Source organism: Toxotes jaculatrix, chromosome 16 (genome assembly GCF_017976425.1).
Source record: "Toxotes jaculatrix isolate fToxJac2 chromosome 16, fToxJac2.pri, whole genome shotgun sequence".
Taxonomy (NCBI): domain Eukaryota; kingdom Metazoa; phylum Chordata; class Actinopteri; family Toxotidae; genus Toxotes; species Toxotes jaculatrix.
This window is the reverse complement of record NC_054409.1, coordinates 13,451,316-13,472,185: the sequence shown is the minus strand read 5'-3', so window position 1 is coordinate 13,472,185 and position 20,870 is coordinate 13,451,316. Positions and strand designations below refer to the sequence as shown.

The window sequence follows — 20,870 nt, the reverse complement described above, 5'->3', positions numbered from 1 at the left end:
TCAGTATCCAGTGACTGAGATTTGTGCCCATGAGGTTTGAAGTTTATTTATCATGGTTCTTTTTTTTTTTTTTTTACACAGTTATTTACACTTACAATTAAGCAATATGACCTTTAGTTTAGTCGGGGAAGGCGGGTTTGACTACAGAGCTGTTTATTTTACTTTAAGTTTTTACAATCCGATTACACCAGAGGATTTATAAAAAAAAATACTTCTCAGAAGAGCTTATTTTGCAACCGCATGAACCACTGAACGAAACTGACACCATCTCATTCTGAGTTGACAAGAGCAGTTAAACCAATGTGTCATTTTCACAAGTCTTTGTGTATAGACAAGAGTAAACCCATATATCTTCAAGTGAACAATAACGGTATATGCCGGGGGGGGGTACGAGGAAGAAAGAAAGAGAAGTCTGCATGAACTTCATAGCTCCTTTGATAAAACTTTACCATCAAAATTTCAGAGATTAAAGAGTTTGACAGTGAAACAGGAATTGGGGGAAATGTCAACACACAAAACTGTCATGGCCATTATTTTCTGGAATCAGGATGGTGTCTGTGGCACAAAGTCATAATCACATTTTCATTAAAAAAAAAAAAAACCCAACATCCTGCTCAGAGTTCAGATCTCATCTGCAACAAGTTTCCTACAACAGGACCAACTGTTAGTCACACAGCCAGGGGAATTTATGCAATAAGTATGATAGCAACACCTCTCACACATACACCCAGTACAACTTTCCAGCAAGTGGAAGGAAATCTGAAGATGAGTAATAACTTAATTGAGCAATGACCAGGATGTACAACTAAATGAAGCAGTCACTGTGAGTTTTGTTTTGGTCAAATTGTACAAGTTAGGGGTAGTTTTGTCTTTTCTGGTATGACTGGTTGTGGTGTGCAGCACACTCACTCTGTTGCTCTGCTGTAGCAGGGGGCTTTCTTTATCTCACACTTTCTCCCTTTCTCCGTTAGACAGGACCTGCCCTGTGAGCAGTGAGCAGACCTCTGAGGTGTCTTGAAGAGGCCACTCAAAAAGAAGTAAAGACAAGATCTGAGACATCTGGGAGTGAGGGGTGGGGGGTTTCAACTAAATCCCTAGATAGTCCCCTCACACATCTCCTCCTCACTGTACTGAGCTATTCAGCACTGAAGCCACCCCCCCCCCCCCCCCCCCCCCCCCCTTTGGACTCCCTGAGAGCGCTGTGCTCTGCTGTCCCTTTCTCTCTGAAGCCCTGCCTAAAGTCTGCCATCTCTCTTGCTGTCTGTCTTTTGCATGACAATTATACTCCCAAGTCCATGGCCCAGGACAATGCTTGTATAGTTGGGGTTTGATGTCTTTTAAGCTATTGACCAGGCTCTTGTGGTCTCCCCAAGGCTGATCCTGGACCTACATGGCTTTGTATCTGTGAGGGCAGAGAGAGAGTGTTGATCTGTAAGTCAAGACGATTTTTGAGGTTCAGAAGAAGAAGAAGATTTGTCTAATGGCAGTTCTGTGTGGAACCAGATACCCTCAAGGTGACCATGAGAAGTGAGAAATCTGAGGTGCAAAAGTATTATGTTTTTGCTAGACATCTCCACTGTCATATTTTTCTGGTGTTCTTTCAGCACACTGAGCAGAAGTGACACCTTCATCTAATCAAATTGTTCACCAGGCAGGTACCACTCCATTATAAGGAGCCAGGAGGCAATAATAATGCAGAAACTTTGTTCTGGAAGCTACAAAAAGAATGAGTATCACAAGCCTTCATTTCAAGATGGATGCCACCCGTGCAAAAGAACTTGATTATTGCACCTGCAGACAACACCTTGGTCATCAGACCTGTTTTGGACCTTCAGGGCATTTCAGACTGGATCCAAGGTATTTGTCCTCACTGAACCCCCGGACCTGCCGTGCAGACCAGAGCGAAACCTGTCTGGTGTTTGTTTCAGGGAACAGGAGGAGGGGGAGGAGGTGGGTGTGGGGCGGAATCAAAGGGTTGAGACTTATTGTTCCAATCTGAAAAGAAGCTAATGGTCGACCATCGCAACTCGGGATCTGAAATCCACGGGGTGCCCCGGGGCCAGGTCGTACAATGGCACCCCCTCTCCCTCCCCGCAGTGCGTCTTCCTGCCGCAATCTGCGGCCAACAACTCGCGCTGGGGGAGCGCATCTGTACCGGTGAATCGGCCATCCAGGCTTTTGAATGGCCACCGATCAAGGGTGAATGAGTGAGAAGTTCACCTGAATGGTGTTGGTGGTTTTATGATGGATTTCTGTCAGGATTTAAAAAAAAATAAAAAGAAAAAAGAAAACGCCAAAACGTGAGTGTCAAAGTCCAGACTAAACACTTTATGACTACTTTAAATATTCATCTTTACAAAGCTGTATTAAAATTTAAATCTTGCTTCACTTTTCAAACGTGCAAAAAAATCTTTAAATTATCTGATGCAAAATAACCTAACCCGTGATTCAAATACAAAGATTCAACAAAACTAAGATGAAGCATCGCTACCAGCATGTCATGCATCTTTCAAGGATGTAAACTGCTCCCTGCCTCTCATGCTTCCCTTTTTCTCAAGTAGACAGAAAAAAATGTGTCGCCTAATTTATAGCCTGTCAAGGCATTCTTAAAACCATACCCTAAATCAACCTGGTGTGCATCCGTGTGTTTCAAATTAATTTCAAATGTTTTTATCACAGTTACTCAGCATTACAGGGTCACTTTCTTTTATTTATTTTAAATGTTAGCGATTAAAAAGAATTCACTGGCCGGAATTTAATATCAAAGCCCTCTCCTTAGAAAGGAATGATTTAAACAAACCCAGCATTATAATTCATGTATGAGCTGAGCAAGTTATAGTGTTACAGTATGTATTTAGAGCAGCAGTGACCCGTGCCTGTTTAGCAATGTAAATATGCTTTTTTTTAATGCGGCTTAAAACTGTTGAATTACTAATGCTTTCCCGAGCAATGTTTTTTTTAGTTTTAGTTATTTCACCTTAAAAGCAGGAAACATACTTGATTCTGCAGCAAAACTTGCTCAAAGTTTAGGTGAAAACACGCCCACTACTTTGGGAAGAATCAAGGTCATTCACAAACTCATCATCAGCTGTGCGCAATTGTCTGCGCCAGCCAATGGGTGACGAGATAAGGCGCTCTCCAACACCCGCAGCTGTGATTAGGAAAACCTGTGGAGCCTTGGCAGGAGAGGAGCATTTGAGCTTGAAGGTGAGGTCAGTGGTGGTGGTGTTAAAGACGGGACTTCATGGAGTAGGCCATAGGCGCATTGGTGGTTATGTTGCACCAAAAAGGCAACTGCTTAGGCCAACATTTTTGCACAGACTCTCCCAAAACGGACTTTATTCGGACAGACGTTGGTTTATTTTTGGAGATCACCTTCCTCTCTTATCTTTCTTTGGTTTGTGTCTAAACTTGAAACGGATGAGCAGGTTTAAAATCAGTCGCCCTTAATTCTTTTAACTTTCAATTTCGGACGCGCGCTTGGTAAAAGGCTCTCACACCGTTTTGGAAGATGTCTGACAGATCGCAGAGTCCGGAGTGCCAAATTAGGCCGTATGACTTCAGCCGGACCAACCCCTGCACCCAGATTTTGGGTCAAGATGGTTTGGGCAACCCTGGGTCATTCCAGCTTCCTCCCAGCGTTCTGCCAGACCCGAGTCTTCTCTACAACAAACCTGCCTACGGTGGCATCACTCCAGCCTCTGCGCAGACTTTTTTCCCTTTCCCACCCGTGGCCAGTGACTACAGGGGATCCGACCTGCAGGTTGGCGAGTTTGGGCAACCCAAGCAGTGGTATCCCTTCGCTGCGCCCGAGTACACCGGCCAGGTACCCGGCGTAACTGCAGCTACCCAGCCTACAAACCTGAGTCCCCCTATAGCTGAGACACGGGAGCAAATCAAACTACCCGAAATAAAGACTGAGAAGGACTCTGGCGATGACTACTCAACAGAGATAAAGGGTCAGCAGTACCCAACACTGCCAGCCTCCGCCGCCATGCCCCATGGAGTCTTCTACCCTGCGGCCTGGAACCCGTCCTTCTGGCCTGGGATTGCCCACATCACCCCACCCGGTAGCAATAATCAAAATCCCTCAACATCCTCTGCATCGTCACCATCCATGTCCCCTTCACCCCCAAGCAACGGGCTTCCGGGCAACGCGTTTTTCAGCGTGAACACAACACAGGCAGCCCCCGGGCCACAGACGCAGAACCCGGCCTCCTCCACGCGGAGTAGCGGGTCCTCCAGCGGAGGGTGCAGCGACTCTGAAGAGGTAAGACCAGTCTCTGAATCATGTCTCCAAACTTTAATCTTTCTTTAATTGCTGTTAAAATTGGATACATGATTTAAATTGTTTAAACTCACTGTTTCCTTTAGTGAGAACCAGTTCAGTTTATAGGGGATCTGTCCAGAGGACCATATTATCATCTTCAAAAAATGCTCAAGTTCTTCGTCTCAGTTTTATTTTTGATTTTCCTGTCTCACAGGAGAACCTTTCCACTGAAGAGCTGGAGCAGTTTGCTAAGGAACTGAAACACAAACGCATTACTTTGGGTTTCACTCAGGCTGATGTTGGCCTTGCCCTGGGTAACCTTTATGGTAAGTTTGTTTCCCACATGGAGGCTGGTTCATACTGTACTCAATTTTCTGTTCCAAGCTGTATTGATGCATTTAAAAAGACATTGCTTGGCTTGTCTGTCATCTTTGATGGGGTGGTTTTCTGGAGCAACTATAGGAACTGAATGGGGACTTTTTTTTGTAGTTTGATTTGCAGTTCAGCTTTAACTGAACTTCGTCAGTAGAAAGGTAGCTACTGATCTGTTTTATTTTTGTGTATGCAGGTGTGAGGTCACTGGTTTGGCAAGTGATCAAAGTGTCTCATATAGACTGCCACTCATGAAATTTTGTTAAATCTGTCAGTTGTCTAACAGAACTGGGATTTTGGCGTAGCTGAATCTTGCATGAATTTTTTAAGTCAACAATTCTGAGTTTGTTGCATGCTCATATGTGTTTTGTGTTTGCATGTAGGTAAGATGTTCAGCCAGACGACTATTTGCCGCTTTGAGGCTCTGCAGCTTAGCTTTAAGAACATGTGCAAGCTGAAACCCCTTCTTCAGAGATGGCTGAATGAGGCAGAGACCTCGGAGAATCCCCAGGATGTAAGTCTGAAACACTGACATCTGCCAGCTAGTTTACAAGACAACAGATGATCACCAAGCCTCTTGGGACCAGTTGGTCTTTTCAGGCTGAGTTAACTTCCTGCTGAGCTAACCTGAACCCAAGTTCTCTATTCTTGTGAAGTATAATATGCCATCTAGAGCCACACATTAGCTTTTTAGTGATCACAGGATACCATATTTGGACCATAACCTCCATACATGACTTGTACCAAAAGGGACAACCATCTGCTGAGTGCCTAGTACTAGTTAGTGCTTATCATAGCATATTTAACAATACATGAACTCTTGTGAACACATCTCTGATTCCTCAGATGTACAAGATTGAGAGAGTATTCGTTGACACCAGAAAGAGGAAGAGGAGGACCAGTCTGGAGGGGGCAGTGCGCTCTGCTCTGGAGTCTTACTTTATCAAGTGTCCCAAACCCAACACTCAGGAGATCACACACATCTCTGACGATCTGGGCTTGGAAAGAGATGTAAGTACATAAGGGAAGCATTTTTTTCCTTTTGAAGAATATGTTTATCTGGTTTCGTTTTTTGAATGACAAATGTCGTTCTTTGTAGGTTGTGCGCGTTTGGTTCTGCAACCGAAGACAGAAAGGAAAGCGCCTGGCTTTGCCACTGGATGAGGAGTGCGACGGCCAGTATTATGAGCAGAGCCCTTCCCCACTGAACATGGCCCCTTCCCCCATTCCCAATCAGAGCTATCCTGCATCCAGCTACCCTGGAGCCCCCCCTCCCACACTGTACATGCCCCCGCTTCATCGGCCCGACGTCCTGAAACAAGCCCTTCACCCCGGACTTGTTAGTCACCTGACAGGATAAACATGCTCAAGTGGTCCAGGCCAAATCCAAAGATTACCTATCCAAGCCTCTCTGTCCAACCCCAACTCAAGCTGGAGACAAGAATCCAATCACTTGATCGGCTGATAACACCAGTAGATCATGGAATAGAAACAATTCAGGGGAGGGGGCTTCTATTGACCACAACAATGAAATGACTCAAAGTAGCTTCTTGTTTCTGTTCTTCTGCTGAAACTAAACTGCCATGGGCCGCATCCTCTAACCACGACCTGCAACTCCACACCTGCATCTACTTGGACTCTGTACTGTACCTTAAAACTTGTACTGAATGTTAAATGTGCCTTTGTGTTTTGTTTTCATGGATTATGCATCGTAAGTTATTCCATAGACTTTAGTCGTTGCAGGTTTAGAACTAAGTAAGATTCAGTGTTATAGTATAGTCCAGTTGTGAAACGACGGTGTAAATATGAGCAGGGATTAAGAACCAGGTCCTTCCTTCCACCTATGCCATACTGAACTATCTGGGTTATCAAAGGAATCATAATGTGAGGAATGCCTCTTCAAGCAGAATTCATCTTTGACAGTTGGGCCACTATTTGTGCAGTACTTCTGTGTCCCATCTGAAAAGAGCAGCTACAGTATTTGTCTAAACTTTTGTTCCGCTGTAATGGAAAATGTAAATTCTTATTAGGGTGAATTTTTTCCATTGATTTTGCACAAAGTTGCTTTTGTAATATTGAATATACTTTTTAAAATGTCTTGTTTGTATCCCAAACCCAAATATTGTCCTTTAGCTGTTAATTGTCATCGACATCTTGAGCAAAGAAGCAGAAACTATGGGTGCTGAGATTCAAAGTAATATTTTAAGGGAATGTGACAAATGTTTTGTTACTCACAAATGTCTTCGCTGCTAAGTCGACCATTTTCCAATTTTCACACTGTCAGTATTTTCTCAACCTGACTTGATCAATTATTGTCAAATTGAGACACTGTATTCAAATACCTCATTTTGATTTTATTGTAAAGGTTTTTTTTTTTATATTAATGTTGAATAACACTCGGTACCAAGTCAAGCCTGAGTTCTCACTGGACTTGTATTTTAAGTAAGTGTATTTTTACTTGGTTGACCATGATTTGCAGAAATGAAGACATTAAATGTCATTTATGTCCCTCCACAATACCTCATGTGACTTGAATCATTAAGTGACCATAAAATTTTTGGCAAGAACCAACTTAAAGAGCTGTCACTTTGATAGTACCAGAGTTGGTTCAGTATTCATGGGAAGCTGGTCTTGCCTTATGAATAACATTACTGACTTGAGTATTAACTGTACAAGTGCTGTCATAACTTCCAACTCTGGCCATTTGTTTTTAATATAACATGTTTTTCCAGTGCCAATGGACTCATTATTTATTGAAATATTACGTGTGCTGAGAAGTTTCCGCTCCGAACACCCTAAATGTAAGGTGCCTCTGAAAAACTCTAAAACTTTTTTCTTTGAAACATTTGTACATGCAAAGTACTGAATAATTGCCCCCCCCCCCCCCCTCCCCACTCAGTAAATCTTTTCACATCCCACCAGTAAAGGGTCCTTTGCTGTGCTTTTGCAATTCTCCACAATTCCAGTGATGATTCACAACCATTTTTGTCTAAATAGTGTGAAAACACAAGACTGAATAACTAATTTTTAAAAATCTGTTAAGAGGTATGGTGGCAAACTGAATCACAGTAACTGGAAAGTATCTTCAGTTTTACACAGGTTTGAAGACACTGAGCTGTTAGTTGTAGTTGATAGTGCTCACTGCAATAAGACTGGGTGACATTTTATTTCTAGAAGTAGCAGAAAACTGGCTTTTATGTAGGAGTAAAAGAAATAAGATAAAGCTAAACAGACAAAACATGAAATGACAGTTTTGGACATCTCAAAAGACAAATAAAATGCAGATAAATCAAATACTGACATTTTGATATTAGTGGATCATTCAGCACATTGTCACTACTGTTACTTTTTTACACACTGTATGTTGTAGATTTAATTTTAAAACGTGTTTTTGCCCATCAATTAATTTGTGATTTTAAATAAATCTCTAGCAATGTATAAAAACATTGGACAGGATTTCCTGGGTCCTGAGAAATGTGATTCATCATATTTCTGCAGTAAAACTTGGTTTCCCCCTAGTTTTCTACCATGTTTTCATCCTTCTTCCGTTGATCTATTTGTTACTGTTTCTGTATTTATTGTTCTGGCACAGCAGCAACATGACAAAATGCATTACAAATAGAATGACGACAAGTGAGCTACTCCTAATACAGAAAATGAGGTCATGATGCCTGTAAATGTGTCAAAAATTTGTGGGTAAATTGCCAGTTAATGACTAATCACAATTGTGCAAACACTAACTAGTAGCGTAAACCCAGGCCTCTAGATCAGAGTAAACTTTCCTCTGAGGTAAATTGTTGTACTCTAAGCAGATCTTACACAGTCTCTCTCTCCAGTCTCTGTACAGCTTCACTTTCCAATGTTGTTTCCAGGCAAAATATTCATTATAGAGTTTCTTGTCCCCTGCCAGCTGTTGCAGATACCCTCCTAAATCCTTTACTGAAGCAAACTCATCAACATGGATGAAAGAATTAGGTGGAGCCACAGCTCTGTAATCGCTCAGTGGCGGTCCCACGACAACTGGCACTGCCCCACCTTGATAAGCGTTTCTCCACAGCTTCTCTGTGATATAATCTTTGCTGACCGAGTTCTCAAAAGCCAAATAGAAGTAGCATTGGGAGATTGTAGGTAAGAGGGCTGTAGATGGGAGGCGTGTCTGTGTCCAACTGCCGTACACCTTTACAGGAACTACGGTCTTGAGCTCACTGTACACTTGGCTTCTCTTGTGGTGCCTCTGGTAGTTGCTGACCACCCAACAGACCAGAGAGCTCTTATTTTGACGGACGTCTTCCACCAGATGTCCTTCATCCTCCTTTGTTAACAGCTCACCATAGGGTATTGTGATATCAGCATCCCTCCTGTAGGTTATGGTCAGGTTGAAGATATCTGCATACTGCTGCAAGTTTCCATTGTGATCAGGGGATTCCAAGGACATCCAGGCCCACCTCTGGCCCTGAGGTCGCGTAAGGTTTAATGGCAGCTTCTGGTGGCCCGCTATCAGCTCTCTGTTGTGAAAGACCACCACATCAGCCGAGGAGAAAGAGGAGCGCTTGTCCACCAGTCTACAGCGAGGGATGCGGTACAGGTCCCAACACACATTACCCATCAGGCTGAATGCCCTGCCGAAGGGCCAGTACCACAGCAAGATGGTCACATCTCTGCTACTGTTGTATTTAGAGAAGGTGGTGGGATTTGTGGCTGTCAGACAGACCCATCCCCTCGGCCATTCTTTTAAAAAATACAGTGATAAAACACAAAAACAGGAGAAAAGGATGTGTGCCTTCATTGAGATAAGTAGAGTCTTTTTAGTGCCATCAGCCTCCTGTCACAAAAGGGAATTAAGAAATAGGATTATGAAGGAGCAATGATGTGTTTGTGTCTTCACTTTTTGTCTTAAGCAAATGTTAAATTACAAAATGAAAAGTAGCCCTACTGATTCATGGTCAATATTTAATTTAATTTAAAAGCTACATCCAACTTTCTTGTCATTTAACATCTACTCTGAGTTTTTAAAGGGGGACCCCGCAAGCAGTAATTTTGCACAGCTTAAGCATATGATCTTGTTCTGACATATATCGACAGGAAAAGACACCATTTCAAAAAGGGGATTCTCAGGGTGTGGTCGTTTTTGCTCATAAGTATGAAGTTAAAAAAATTGCAACACCATCTCTGCAGTGGCTTCTCAGGGCTTCTCTTTGCAGCACTTTATACTTCTTAGTATGAAGAGAAAAAAAAGACAAAGCCAAACTAAATTGTTCCTGATGAAATCACGTTTTTGCATAAGCCATGCCTGTCCGTACCTCACCAACCACCTTTAAATTAGTGTTGAATTTACTTCAAAGTAAAACTACAGAAACTATAGAGCTAATTTATTTTTAGATGCTCAGTGATCATGTACAATTTCTTCGAAAGCCAAAAGACTCTTCTTCCTGATATTATTCAATGACTTTCTTAAAACCAGTGAAACCGACACATTAATCATCAGAGCACTTCAACAAGAACTCACCACCAGCCTCTCCAACTCAGCCAGTAACCACCAGTATGAAGACGATTAGCCACCACCAACTCAAATCAGAGACCATGTCTCTGGTCAACCACAGCCCAGGGCAAACTTATCTAAGCCTGTTTGTTCCTATACAGGAAAAAAAAGGGAAGAGAGTACTTAGATAAATAAATGCTCCGAAGAGATAACTGCTGCAACCCCATCCAGCAGCCCCAAATAAAGGATTTCCCAGATGATGTCGAAACACTGAAACTTCATTGTCAGATTTGTGCCGCACAAAAATTTCACAATATTTGTAGCTTGTTTGTTTGTTTTTAAATAAACCCAAGTGTGTCTAAAAGGAGAAATAGTTATCATCCAGTCATTTGTGGATATGACAATTCTCTTCCTTCTTTTACAGGTGATTGGTTAACTGCTGAATGTTCTCTCTCTTAGGAAAGTGCATTATGAAATGTGAAATCTTAAAGATTAATTGAAAACAAAATGCTGAAACACAGGGTTTCACTTTGTGTAAGACAAGGGGAAAAACATATTACCAAACCGGGTATAACTAAGAAACTCACGGCGGATGTAAGAAACACAAAAGACATAAAGCTATTGAGAGTTATATATTCTTAATTTTTTTTATGCAGGCATGAAAATGAAAAACTGAGCACATATTAAAAAAATAATAAAAACAAAGCAAAAAACAAAAAACAGCAACAAATATCTTCTAAATTATTATTATTATAAAAGTATTTATCATTTCAACATTTGCACAAACCTGTGGAAACTAGCATAAAATGTATTAAATAACGATGTCATGGATTTCACTAATAAAATTAACCCTCTACATGTCTCTTATTTTATAAGGGAGTGCCGTTTAGTCTTGTCCTGTAGCTATGAACTTCATGAAATTTGGATGGGACCTAAAAAATTGGAACTTTTGATTGATTGTAAAAGAAAACCCTGTGTTGTCTGGATGTAAATTATGTTTTCGTTTTTGCTTTTTCCTTTAAATGCTATCTTACAAAATTATGTTCCAGGTTTTTTCATTAATATTGCTTTAGTCCACTAATTCAGGTTTGCTTTGCTCTTTTTCATGGTTCTGCACATTATAATAGGGCAGCAAGAAAAAAAGCTAAACAAATATTCTGTCAGACTGAAAGCTTATAAGTATCCATCTTTGAATCAATAAGTCCCGTAATGTGCTCAGACAGTTCATACAAGGCACAATGATTTGTCTGTCTGAATACACGATAAGCATGAAAAGCAGTCTGCAGCATAAAATTAACAGAACTAGGTTAATAAACCATGCAGAACCACGCTGGGCAAAGAAGAAGCGCCACAGAAAAGTGAAAAAAGGGTGACTTTACCAACTGCACCTGCCATCTGACACCATAAAACAAACTGCTCAGGTAGACTTCATTTTATTCCCTTTCTTTTGAGGCTTAAATCTTTACTTAAAAGAGCATAATTTGGTTGTTTACTTTATAATGAGAAAAAATAGTTTTAAGAAGACAGTTGAGGGTCAGAGACAGCCACATGAAGACATGTCTTTGTAGAATATGATGAACAGAACAATCACAACATGAGGGAATCCAGATATGATTGGATATCATCCGAAACATTCGTTTTTTTAAATGAGCAATTGCATTTGAGACTTAAAGACAAATCTTAAACAGGATGTGGTGAAAGGCATGGCACTGGTGCGGTTCTCCAAAACAGCTGTTGTAGTTCGTTACACGGTGCCAATTTACTTTCAACCCTGAATGCATTTATTCACTAAGAGCAAAGTGCAAGGTGCAAGGTGCCAGCTCTGCGGTGCAGATTTTTTGTCACAGAAAGAATAGATGTTAAAGAGAATCTGAAAACAGCACATTTTGACAACAGACCACATTGACCAGAGATGCACAAAGGAGAAAACCCCAAGTTTCCACCACTAACCTGATTACACGGTGAGTGGTTTCTGCTCCATTCTCAGTCAACACTGATACCATTTTTTGTTGCTGCAGGCAGGAAGATGGCACTAAGCTTGAGGCGGTTTAAAAACCCCAAAAAACAGCCCCTTTCAAGGAAGCTGAGGTGTGGCTCTCTCTCTCTCAGTTAGCTCTGTAGGTTTTGAGCTCAGAATCAAGCTACCTGATCCCACCCTCCCCATCAATGTACACCATCTTCGGTTCCTGTCTTCTAGTGAATAAGTTGCTTATTTGTTGTCCTTTATCCCTCTGGAGCCCTCTGCACAAAATGATTTGACTAGCTGTTCACTGCACGTGTGAACTGAAGGGAGAAGAGGAAGTGTTAAGGATGGTCTAAGAAGTAAATGGTGGTTATGCAAGGGTGATCACAAACAAGTGAACCGTCATCAGGGAAGCTGTTGTGGACAGTGAAAATAGTCTTTTAATTTTATTAATTTGGACTTTTGTACACAAAGCAGGGAGGCAGGGGGGCAAAAACCATGTGCAAAAAAGTTTCTTGTTATTTAAAGTATTATTCACAAACTTGCTTTGTGATAAGTGCTTGCTTTTCATCTTTTCATGTGAACTGGTGATGTCGTTGTCAGCACCAAGAAATGAACAAGCACAAGTATCAGCAGCAGGAAGCGGCAAACTTCCTTTCCTCTTGGTAAAGGGCAATGTCCCAGGTCACACAGTAAATTACTTCTCATGAGGTTTTTAAATCTGTTGAAATGTATAATGTTGATGTCATCACATCACCACTTTTATCATGTACCTGTTTGTTCTACTAATTAAATTCAGCTGTTGTTTGAACCTGGTTGTCACCTGGTTGCTAAAAAATGTGTATGTGTGTGTGTGTGTGTGTGTGTGTGTGTGTGTGTGTGTGTGTGTGTGTGTGTGTGTGTGTGTGTGTGTGTGTGTGTGTGAAAAAGCATCAGTGTTGATTTGTCCCTTGTTAGCTTACACCTGATCTTATCATCTGGCTCACATCTTATCAATACGTGGAAAACAGATAAGCATCAGAGACACTTTTTATTTTTATTTTTGCACCACAGAAGGGACTTAATGATCTGTATACCAGTTTATTCTCTATGTGCTATCAAAACTCTGTTCCATCCACATCCTTCACTTCATCTCAAGTTTGTAGTTCTGCTGTGTGTTGTACACTAAATGACCACAAGAGGGGAGTGTGCTACAGACTGACAATGCATTCACATAGGATTTGTCTCTGTAATTTGCTGTTGGAAAGGCTGGATCATCACCTGTGCCCTCAAAAGCCCTAGGTTAAGACAGGTTTATGGTTTGTCTTTTGAGTGTAGTGGGCAACATGACTAATTGTAATTCCTTTTTTTTAAACCAACAAACCACAGCATCATCTGATGAAGGCTTTGCACTACTTAACTGTCAAAAAGCCATTGTTGTTTGTTCATTTAATTATCATTGGGCAATTTCTTTTTGAAACACACACAGATGCACTCTTCTGTACATTGCTTATTCTTTGTAAGATTTTTTTACAGTATCCTGCATTTTAATTGATGCACTGCACCATCATTTGTACCTTGCACCTCAGTTTGATTTTTCTACTTGTCTTTTATTCTTTTTCACTGTATCTATACAGAGCATGTTTATACTAGGCAAATATTTATTTTACTCTAAAAAGTACAATGAGCATCTTGGCTCTCTGACTCTAACTCCAAGTTAGGGAACCAGCATACTGTACCCCCATACTTTCTCCAGTACACACTCTGTGTACATATTCTTTCAGTTTAGTATTTATTTAAACTTTTCCTCTTGAGACCACTTAATAAGTATGCTTAAATTAGCTGTAAATTTAGGTAAACATAGTTTTTGTCTTAGTAAGGTACAACACATTTTATAAATCATTTTACCATACAGATGCTCACTAGTTTGTTTCTTTCTTGTTGAGAAGTCGACTCAGACAGTAGTGAAGTATGGTCATGGTAATCAACAAATGGCTTTCAGTGTGTCATGCTTACTCTGGAGATTCTGACATGCTAGATACATTAACAAAGAAAAAAACTGACTTGTTTTGTTGCTTTAGGCGTTACCAGGGGTGTTTGAAATAACAGAAGGGAGAACACCTTTCAGTGAGATCTCAAACTAAACAATACAGTTTACTCAATGGTAAATTACTTGAATTAACCCTGTACAGTCTATGAATCCAACTTGTGGTTTCCACAGCACAAAGTTATTGATGACCGACCATTTCACCCTTATGATTTCCTCTCTCATACTTCCTATACCTATCTATGGAATAAGATTGTCCTGTGTGGCTGAAGCCATATCTCCACTGATCTGTTTCTTTCTGTTTTGGGATCTTTATCTCACTCCTCTCAGCTCGCAACCTTGTTTCTCTACATGTCAGCCTGCTTGGGGTGGTTGTTTCTCTGTAATCACAGAAGCTTCACTGTTCTCAGTACATACTTGCTACATGAGAGCATTTTCTGCCTGTCATGAATGCCGATCATCATCGATCACTGAGAGAAGTGAACGCACAAGAAACACATCTAACTGAGGGGAAGACAGAAAAACAAGCAGGAGACACCAAAACACAGAGACACCATTAATGAGACAGATAGAGAGAGAGAGAGAGAGAGAGAGAGAGAGAGAGAGAGATCCAATACTCAAGAGCCAAAAGTATGTGGACACATATATAAGAAATATCTGATTGCTACAGCATACAATAATGTTTTAGCAGCAGTTTGGGAAACACCTGTTCCAAGTGAGGTCCATAAAAAAATACTGTGTTTTCTGAGTCTGGTGTGGAAGAACTGGACCTGCCTGCGCACAGCACTGACCCTCATCATCCACCACCTTTGGAATGAAGCACCAACTGCGAGCCAGACCTCATGGCCCAGTATTAAAACCTGACCTCACTAATGTTCCTGTGGCTAAATGAGAGCAAATCCCTGCAGACAGGTTCTACAAATCCTGTGGAAAGCGTTCTCAGAAGCGTAGCAACCGATTATAGTTTTGGCATGAGATGGTCTACAATCAAATATGTGTGTAATGTTTGCTCGTTAAGACACTTTTGGCCAAATTACATAAAAAATGATTAAATATAATTCTTGAGGGAAATAAACTTCGCCATGTTGTATAATCATTGTGAAATACCACTTATTTGTGTGTTATTCTAGGTGCACCCATGCCTTACATCTTTAAACTGAACTGTGCTGTACATGTTCAATGGCTATTTATTTATTTAACATTTCATATTTTGCCTCATAAACAACAGAAAGTTCAGTTAACCTTTTTCTCATACATAAGCCTCTAATAATTCACCTACACTAATGACTTGCCTCAACAGGTTCATGTAGAGACAGAGAGCGAAAAAGGGGGAAGGTAGAGGCAGATTTAGAACAAAGTGGACAAACTGGGACAGTAACAGAGTGAGAGTGACAGATTTCTGTCAGAGAATATGCTGGAAGGCTGAGAGGTTGAGAGGAGAGATCCAGATTTGCTGGTTAGACTGGAAAAGCTGGAGGGGGTGTAGGCTGCCTCTCAAAGCCTGACAGGTGTGGTGAGAGATGAACAAAAAACAGAAACAGACACAGCGAGGGTAGGAGAGGAGGGAGAGGGACAGGTGAATCAGTGGAATTAAAAAAAAATTACAGGTGGACTGAAGACAAAGCAGTGTTATTGCAGCTGTTGCTGACTGCTCCCACCAGTGTGAGTATGGGCTTCAGTAAAACATCTTACTCCCAGTTTCATTAAAATCTTGAGAGAGTCAAGTGGGTGAGAGTGTGTGGATAAGTGACAGAAAGAGGGTGCAAAATAGTCATCATTAGATCGGAATGTAAACTTCACAATCACAGCTTCTTTTTAAAATCTTTTGCTTGTCTTTGCATCAACAGTGGCAGAAGGAAACCCAGAAGAGAGAGGAGGACATTACAACACAGAGAGAAAAAGACAGAAAGAGAGAAAGAAAGATGGCAGAGGCCCCGAAGATTGAACTCTTCGTTAAGGTAAGATCTACAACAACTGTGATGTGTGGTGTGTTTAAGAAAAAACAGTGTAAATACAGTATCTAAATGTAACCAAAGTTCAGTAACTAAATCAGTAGGTTCCTTTTTCAGTTTTACTAAGCTGCTTTCCTTGTGGAGCTAAAGCTCTGTAAAGCATCTGCTCAGGTATTTTAACTTCTTTGTTAGATGCTTATCTTTTATTTATTTCCTGACATTGTGTTGGACTTTCGAACACAGTGCTGTCGCTTCTCAAAGTGGGTTTGTTACGAACTGTCAATGAGTAAAGCCTTGTAAGACTCTAATATTATCATACTGTAATGATAGATGTATAGTTGTAGTATAGCTGTGGTGTGTGTTTTGTGCTGGATTGTTGTATCACTGAACTGTAGAAACTGGAAAGAGGCCTGTCCAGTTTGGAAACTTGTGTCTTGTCCTTTCAAAATATCTTAGCTTCTACTGCAACTCAGTAATATCAAGCTGTTGTGGAAAGTATTAAATATGAAATAGCTGACAAAGCAAACCCCATTTGAATACTACATTGTTTAATCTGGGTGGAAAGCAGCCTCAACCCACCATTTAAAATTCCTCTGAAGTTGCCTTTAGACTGTCAGAGCAGAGCAGGCTCGACAAGTACCTGTGCACGTATTCACCAATTGGTCACATACATTACAACACTAATGCCAAAACCAATGTACCAGTATGCCGTTTCAAAAACATATTTGCTTTTATTGGGTTCACTTCAATTTGTTTTTTGAAAAAAAAAAAGTGTATGTGTTTATGATATAATGTCTGTTTATCTGTCAGGCCAGTGTGGATGCTGAGAGTGTGGGGAACTGCCCTTTCTGTCAGAGACTCTTCATGATTCTTTGGTTAAAAGGGGTCAACTTTACCCTGACCACTGTGGACATGAGGAGGTGAGAGCACTTTGTTTTTCTTTCTTCATAAAATATTTGGTCTTGTCCTTGAGACTGACAGAGGTTGGACACATTAACTCATAAACTTACAGTATAGTGTAATCAAATAAATATACTTATATTACCTTATTTATTATTCATTAAATATCAACAAACATTTCAGGCTTTTGGAAGGTTGCATCTATGGAAAGACCACACTGTACCGCATTGTGTTTTACTGGTGCTCACTCGATTGTTCCTGTCCCTTGTGTTTCAAGTTGACTGTAAAGAATGGGTTGATGTAGGGCAAAACACTACCATGACAATGCTGGTGGAGCTGCTGTTAAGAAAGTGTTATGGTTGAAAGGAAAATACCTGATTGTTTATCATCAACTGGACTTCAGTTTTACATTAGAGTTCAGGCAGGGCTGCAGGGGGCATGGAGGCTACGTCTGGAAGAATTGATTGAAAAGGGTATAATAGGCATGCTAAGGCTATAATAATAACGCATATAGACAGAGAAACACTTTAACACTCATACAGTATCTATTATTTTGGGCGATGTGTGGTTTCCAGCTAAGCCTACCTTCAAGTTTTTGCACTGTTTGAGATAAGAAGCATACCTAGCAAGATCAAACCCAGGAACAACCTGCTTTCTGTTACCGCACTGCATTAATGTTAGACTGTAACAGTAATGACAAATAATAACAATCAATAGGAATTAGATGTTACAAAACAATAAGGATCAGGCATAGAAATAATAGACCAAAAATAAAAATAAATCAATGACAGTAGAACTGTCCAGTTTTTGTCCAGTGTCCTTAACCGTTCAGTTATACAGACAGACAGACTGGATTACAATTTACAGAATATATACTTATATTTAACAGTTAACTGAATAAATAAATGTTAAAAAAAGCAAAGTAGTGATGCAGTGGTGTTAATTCATAACAATAAACTGCAAAACAACAATGAAAAGAAACTCAAAAGATTATCTTCCTCCTGAAAACTAAACTTAGGAATTAGGAAATGCAGCCTAAGAACATTGGAGGAAACTACATAAATGGCAGTCATTATGTAAAAGTGATGTTGTCATGCTTGTGCGTGTCTTTTGTTTGCCTCAAGATCAGGAAGTTTGTCATTTTTACAATCTGAGGTAAAACTTGTTGGTTTTCTGCTATTCCGCTGCAGGGCACCTGATGTGCTGAAGGCCTTGGCTCCAGGCTCTCAACCTCCCTTCCTCCTCTACAATGATGAGGTCAAAACGGACACCAACAAGATTGAGGAGTTCCTGGAGGAGACTTTGGCACCACCACAGTGAGTGGACAACATCCAATTTACATTCAACCACAGAGATATTTAGAGACACAAGCTGATTGTTTAATACATATTCTTTCAGGTATTCTTAAATTCTTGAAACCCGTCTCATTTGTTATTGCACTGACACACACTCACAATATTTCTATTCTACCAACGGCAGGTATCCAAAGTTGTGCTGTCGATACAAAGAGTCCAACGGTGCCGGAGAAGACATCTTCCGACAGTTCTCAGCATACATAAAGAATCCTAACCCCGCACTGAATGATAGTAAGGGCATGTTCAAAGGGAATTTACAGTATTTTTCATTTCATATGTAGCCATAACCCGTAGAGACTATGACACCTGACTGTCTTTCAGAGCTAGAGAAGAAATTTCTGGCAACTCTGGTGAAGCTGAACATGTACCTAGAGACGCTTCTCCCTCATGAGCTGGACCAGTGCCCGAATGCCACTGAGTCCTCACGCCTCTACCTGGATGGTGACACGCTCACCTTGGCAGACTGTAACTTGCTTCCCAAACTCAACATTGTCAAGGTGAGTTCCATAACACTCAGTGCATAAAAACTTTACTGGCATCATGAAGGACAGAAATCTCTTTATTATTATCTTAGAGTTAATAGAGGTTATCACGCAGTTCCTGGATGTTTTTTTTCTATTATCAAATGGCCACTCACATCGTTTTGGCAAATTATACAATCTTAAAACTCTTCCTCCTCCAGGTGGTGTGTAAGGAGTACCGTGACTTTGACATCCCTGCAGAGCTGAAAGGTTTGACACGTTACCTAAACAATGCCTACAAACAAGACGAGTTTCGCTACACCTGCCCAAATGACTCAGAGATCCTCCTTGCCTACAAATCTGTGGCCAAGTACCTGAACAAGTAGATCAAGAGGGAGAGATGAAGGAGGATAGGTGAGAACAAAGGAGAGTTGAATGAAAATGCCAAGAACAACAGAGAAAAAGCCACAAAACGCCTTAACGGTTCATTTATGTTTTTTTGTGTCAGATAGTATGAGGATAATGAAAATAATTTGCAATGACATGTTCAGTAATTAGCTTTCTAAAAAAAAGTATTGTTACTTCAAAGTTGCTTAAAATGTGTATTTGTATAATTGCTGTATGTACTATTGCATGCTCATGTTCTTCTTGTACTGATGTGGATTTCTTATTCAGCCCCTGCTAGAGAGAGAAAGCACTGTAAATCCCACAGAGTATTTATGTTTTGTCTCATTGTGCATGCATGTATGTATTGTATCTAAGTCTTTACTTAGTATTGATTGCAGATAATTCATTGCATTTTTACGTGAATCAAGAAAAACAGAAACTAAATTCATGTTTCTTTACGCATTCAGAAAGTTAAAAACAAATGGCAATGGATAAGCCAGGCGCGGTCCTTTTGCTTTAAGTTTTTAAACTTACAAATAATGTTTTTTTTCACCATGACAGAGGGTATAGAGGAATGGGTATAGAGGAATAGATGTGCACACACAGCTTTTGGAGCTATTCAAAGAGAATAATGAACAAGAGTATATATAAAATTAAAGAAAAATGATTAGAAGCAATATATTATACATTTTTAATTGAATCTAATTCTGTACATATTGTATGTCTACAAGTGTATGTCTGTGCATTTTACCACTTTTCTGGATCTTGTAGAAATTGTTTCCATGTCTGTCCATCCCCAGAAATAAAAAAATAATAATTTAATACAAATTAAAGTGTCAGAAAAGGAGGGATGTCTTATCATGGAGTCATGACATATCTAAAATACATATTTTAAACATTTGTGTTGTATATAATATATAACCAATGATGACAACAATCCAGGGGTGGGAAAAAGTATTCAGATCATTTATTTAATTAAAAGTAGAAATACTAATATGTAAAAATACTCCAAAGTTCTAAAAACAGATAGAATAACAGCAAAATGTGCCTAAAATATCAAAAGTAAAATTGCTCATTATGCAAGCAAAACTGTTTGTTAATGTTTATTTATTGTATTATATAATTGGACTACCATCACAGATGCATTAACATGTAAGCAGTACTGTAACTGGTGTAGGTCTGGCTAATCTTAACTACTTTATATACTGTTAGGTTGTCTATTCTACTGTATAGCAATACATTTTACACTCGTAGTATTATTTTTTATCTCAATCAACGAGTAACTAACAACTACAAGTGTCAAACAAATGTTCTGGAGTGAAAATACAATATTTACCTCCGAAATGTAGTGGAGAATAAATATAAAGTGGCTTAAAATGTAAATACCTAAGTACAAGCCCCCCAGCTCTGTAGTTAGTACTTCAGTACATGTACTTTGTTGCTTTCCACCACTGCAGCTTTCATATAAGATCTAAACTAACAGTAATTACAGTACACAATATTGTGATGCTGTGCTACTGACCAAAAACCTACGTTAAAAGGTTTATTTCTTTTATTAAAAGGCTGTGCTGTGTATGGTGCAGAGATCCCATACTTCTAACACTGTCAACAGGAAGACTAGAATGTGCTTAATCAGCTCCTGATTGGGCGAGTGCTCAGAGTGGTACCAAGGCAACAGCAGACATCAAAAACACTATTGGCTGAC

At 40.1% G+C, this 20,870-nt stretch overlaps 3 protein-coding genes across 5 annotated transcripts; 2 read left to right on the top strand and 1 right to left on the bottom strand.

Moving 5' to 3' along the window:
* Positions 1-3,276: 3,276 nt before the first annotated feature.
* pou5f3 (POU domain, class 5, transcription factor 3) lies at positions 3,277-7,139 on the top strand. Its single transcript, XM_041059620.1, has 5 exons — positions 3,277-4,270; positions 4,485-4,596; positions 5,026-5,156; positions 5,489-5,653; positions 5,742-7,139. The coding sequence occupies exons 1-5, from the start codon at positions 3,512-3,514 to the stop codon at positions 6,000-6,002; spliced, it is 1,428 nt and encodes a 475-aa protein (XP_040915554.1). The 5' UTR covers positions 3,277-3,511; the 3' UTR covers positions 6,003-7,139.
* Positions 7,140-7,583: 444 nt separating this feature from the next.
* On the bottom strand, positions 7,584-12,355 carry LOC121195905 (fucosyltransferase 7 (alpha (1,3) fucosyltransferase)). Of its 3 annotated transcripts, none has more exons than XM_041059622.1 (3): positions 12,072-12,355; positions 10,149-10,274; positions 7,584-9,464 (listed from the first exon to the last, which is right to left on the bottom strand). In XM_041059622.1, exon 3 carries the CDS (start codon positions 9,426-9,428, stop codon positions 8,379-8,381), a length of 1,050 nt encoding a protein of 349 aa, XP_040915556.1. In that variant the 5' UTR covers positions 9,429-9,464; positions 10,149-10,274; positions 12,072-12,355; the 3' UTR covers positions 7,584-8,378. The 3 variants fall into 3 exon arrangements, with proteins under 3 accessions (XP_040915556.1, XP_040915557.1, XP_040915558.1); XM_041059623.1 differs by having other exon boundaries at positions 10,149-10,258; XM_041059624.1 differs by lacking the exon at positions 10,149-10,274.
* Positions 12,356-15,619: 3,264 nt separating this feature from the next.
* On the top strand, positions 15,620-20,012 carry clic3 (chloride intracellular channel 3). The gene is made up of 7 exons (XM_041059610.1): positions 15,620-15,772; positions 15,958-16,068; positions 16,873-16,982; positions 18,153-18,278; positions 18,442-18,548; positions 18,639-18,814; positions 19,000-20,012. The coding sequence occupies exons 2-7, from the start codon at positions 16,033-16,035 to the stop codon at positions 19,162-19,164; spliced, it is 720 nt and encodes a 239-aa protein (XP_040915544.1). The 5' UTR covers positions 15,620-15,772; positions 15,958-16,032; the 3' UTR covers positions 19,165-20,012.
* Positions 20,013-20,870: the final 858 nt, after the last annotated feature.

Excerpts from the sequence above, each read along its gene's own strand:
- pou5f3 (XM_041059620.1), top strand. The coding sequence starts at position 3,512 with ATGTCTGACAGATCGCAGAGTCCGGAGTGCCAAATTAGGCCGTATGAC. Across the intron at positions 5,157-5,488 it reads CCTCGGAGAATCCCCAGGAT|ATGTACAAGATTGAGAGAGT; the intron begins GTAAGTCTGAAA and ends CTGATTCCTCAG. Across the intron at positions 5,654-5,741 it reads ATCTGGGCTTGGAAAGAGAT|GTTGTGCGCGTTTGGTTCTG; the intron begins GTAAGTACATAA and ends CGTTCTTTGTAG.
- LOC121195905 (XM_041059622.1), bottom strand. The coding sequence starts at position 9,428 with ATGAAGGCACACATCCTTTTCTCCTGTTTTTGTGTTTTATCACTGTAT.
- clic3 (XM_041059610.1), top strand. The coding sequence starts at position 16,033 with ATGGCAGAGGCCCCGAAGATTGAACTCTTCGTTAAG. Across the intron at positions 16,983-18,152 it reads ACCACTGTGGACATGAGGAG|GGCACCTGATGTGCTGAAGG; the intron begins GTGAGAGCACTT and ends ATTCCGCTGCAG. Across the intron at positions 18,279-18,441 it reads GAGACTTTGGCACCACCACA|GTATCCAAAGTTGTGCTGTC; the intron begins GTGAGTGGACAA and ends TACCAACGGCAG.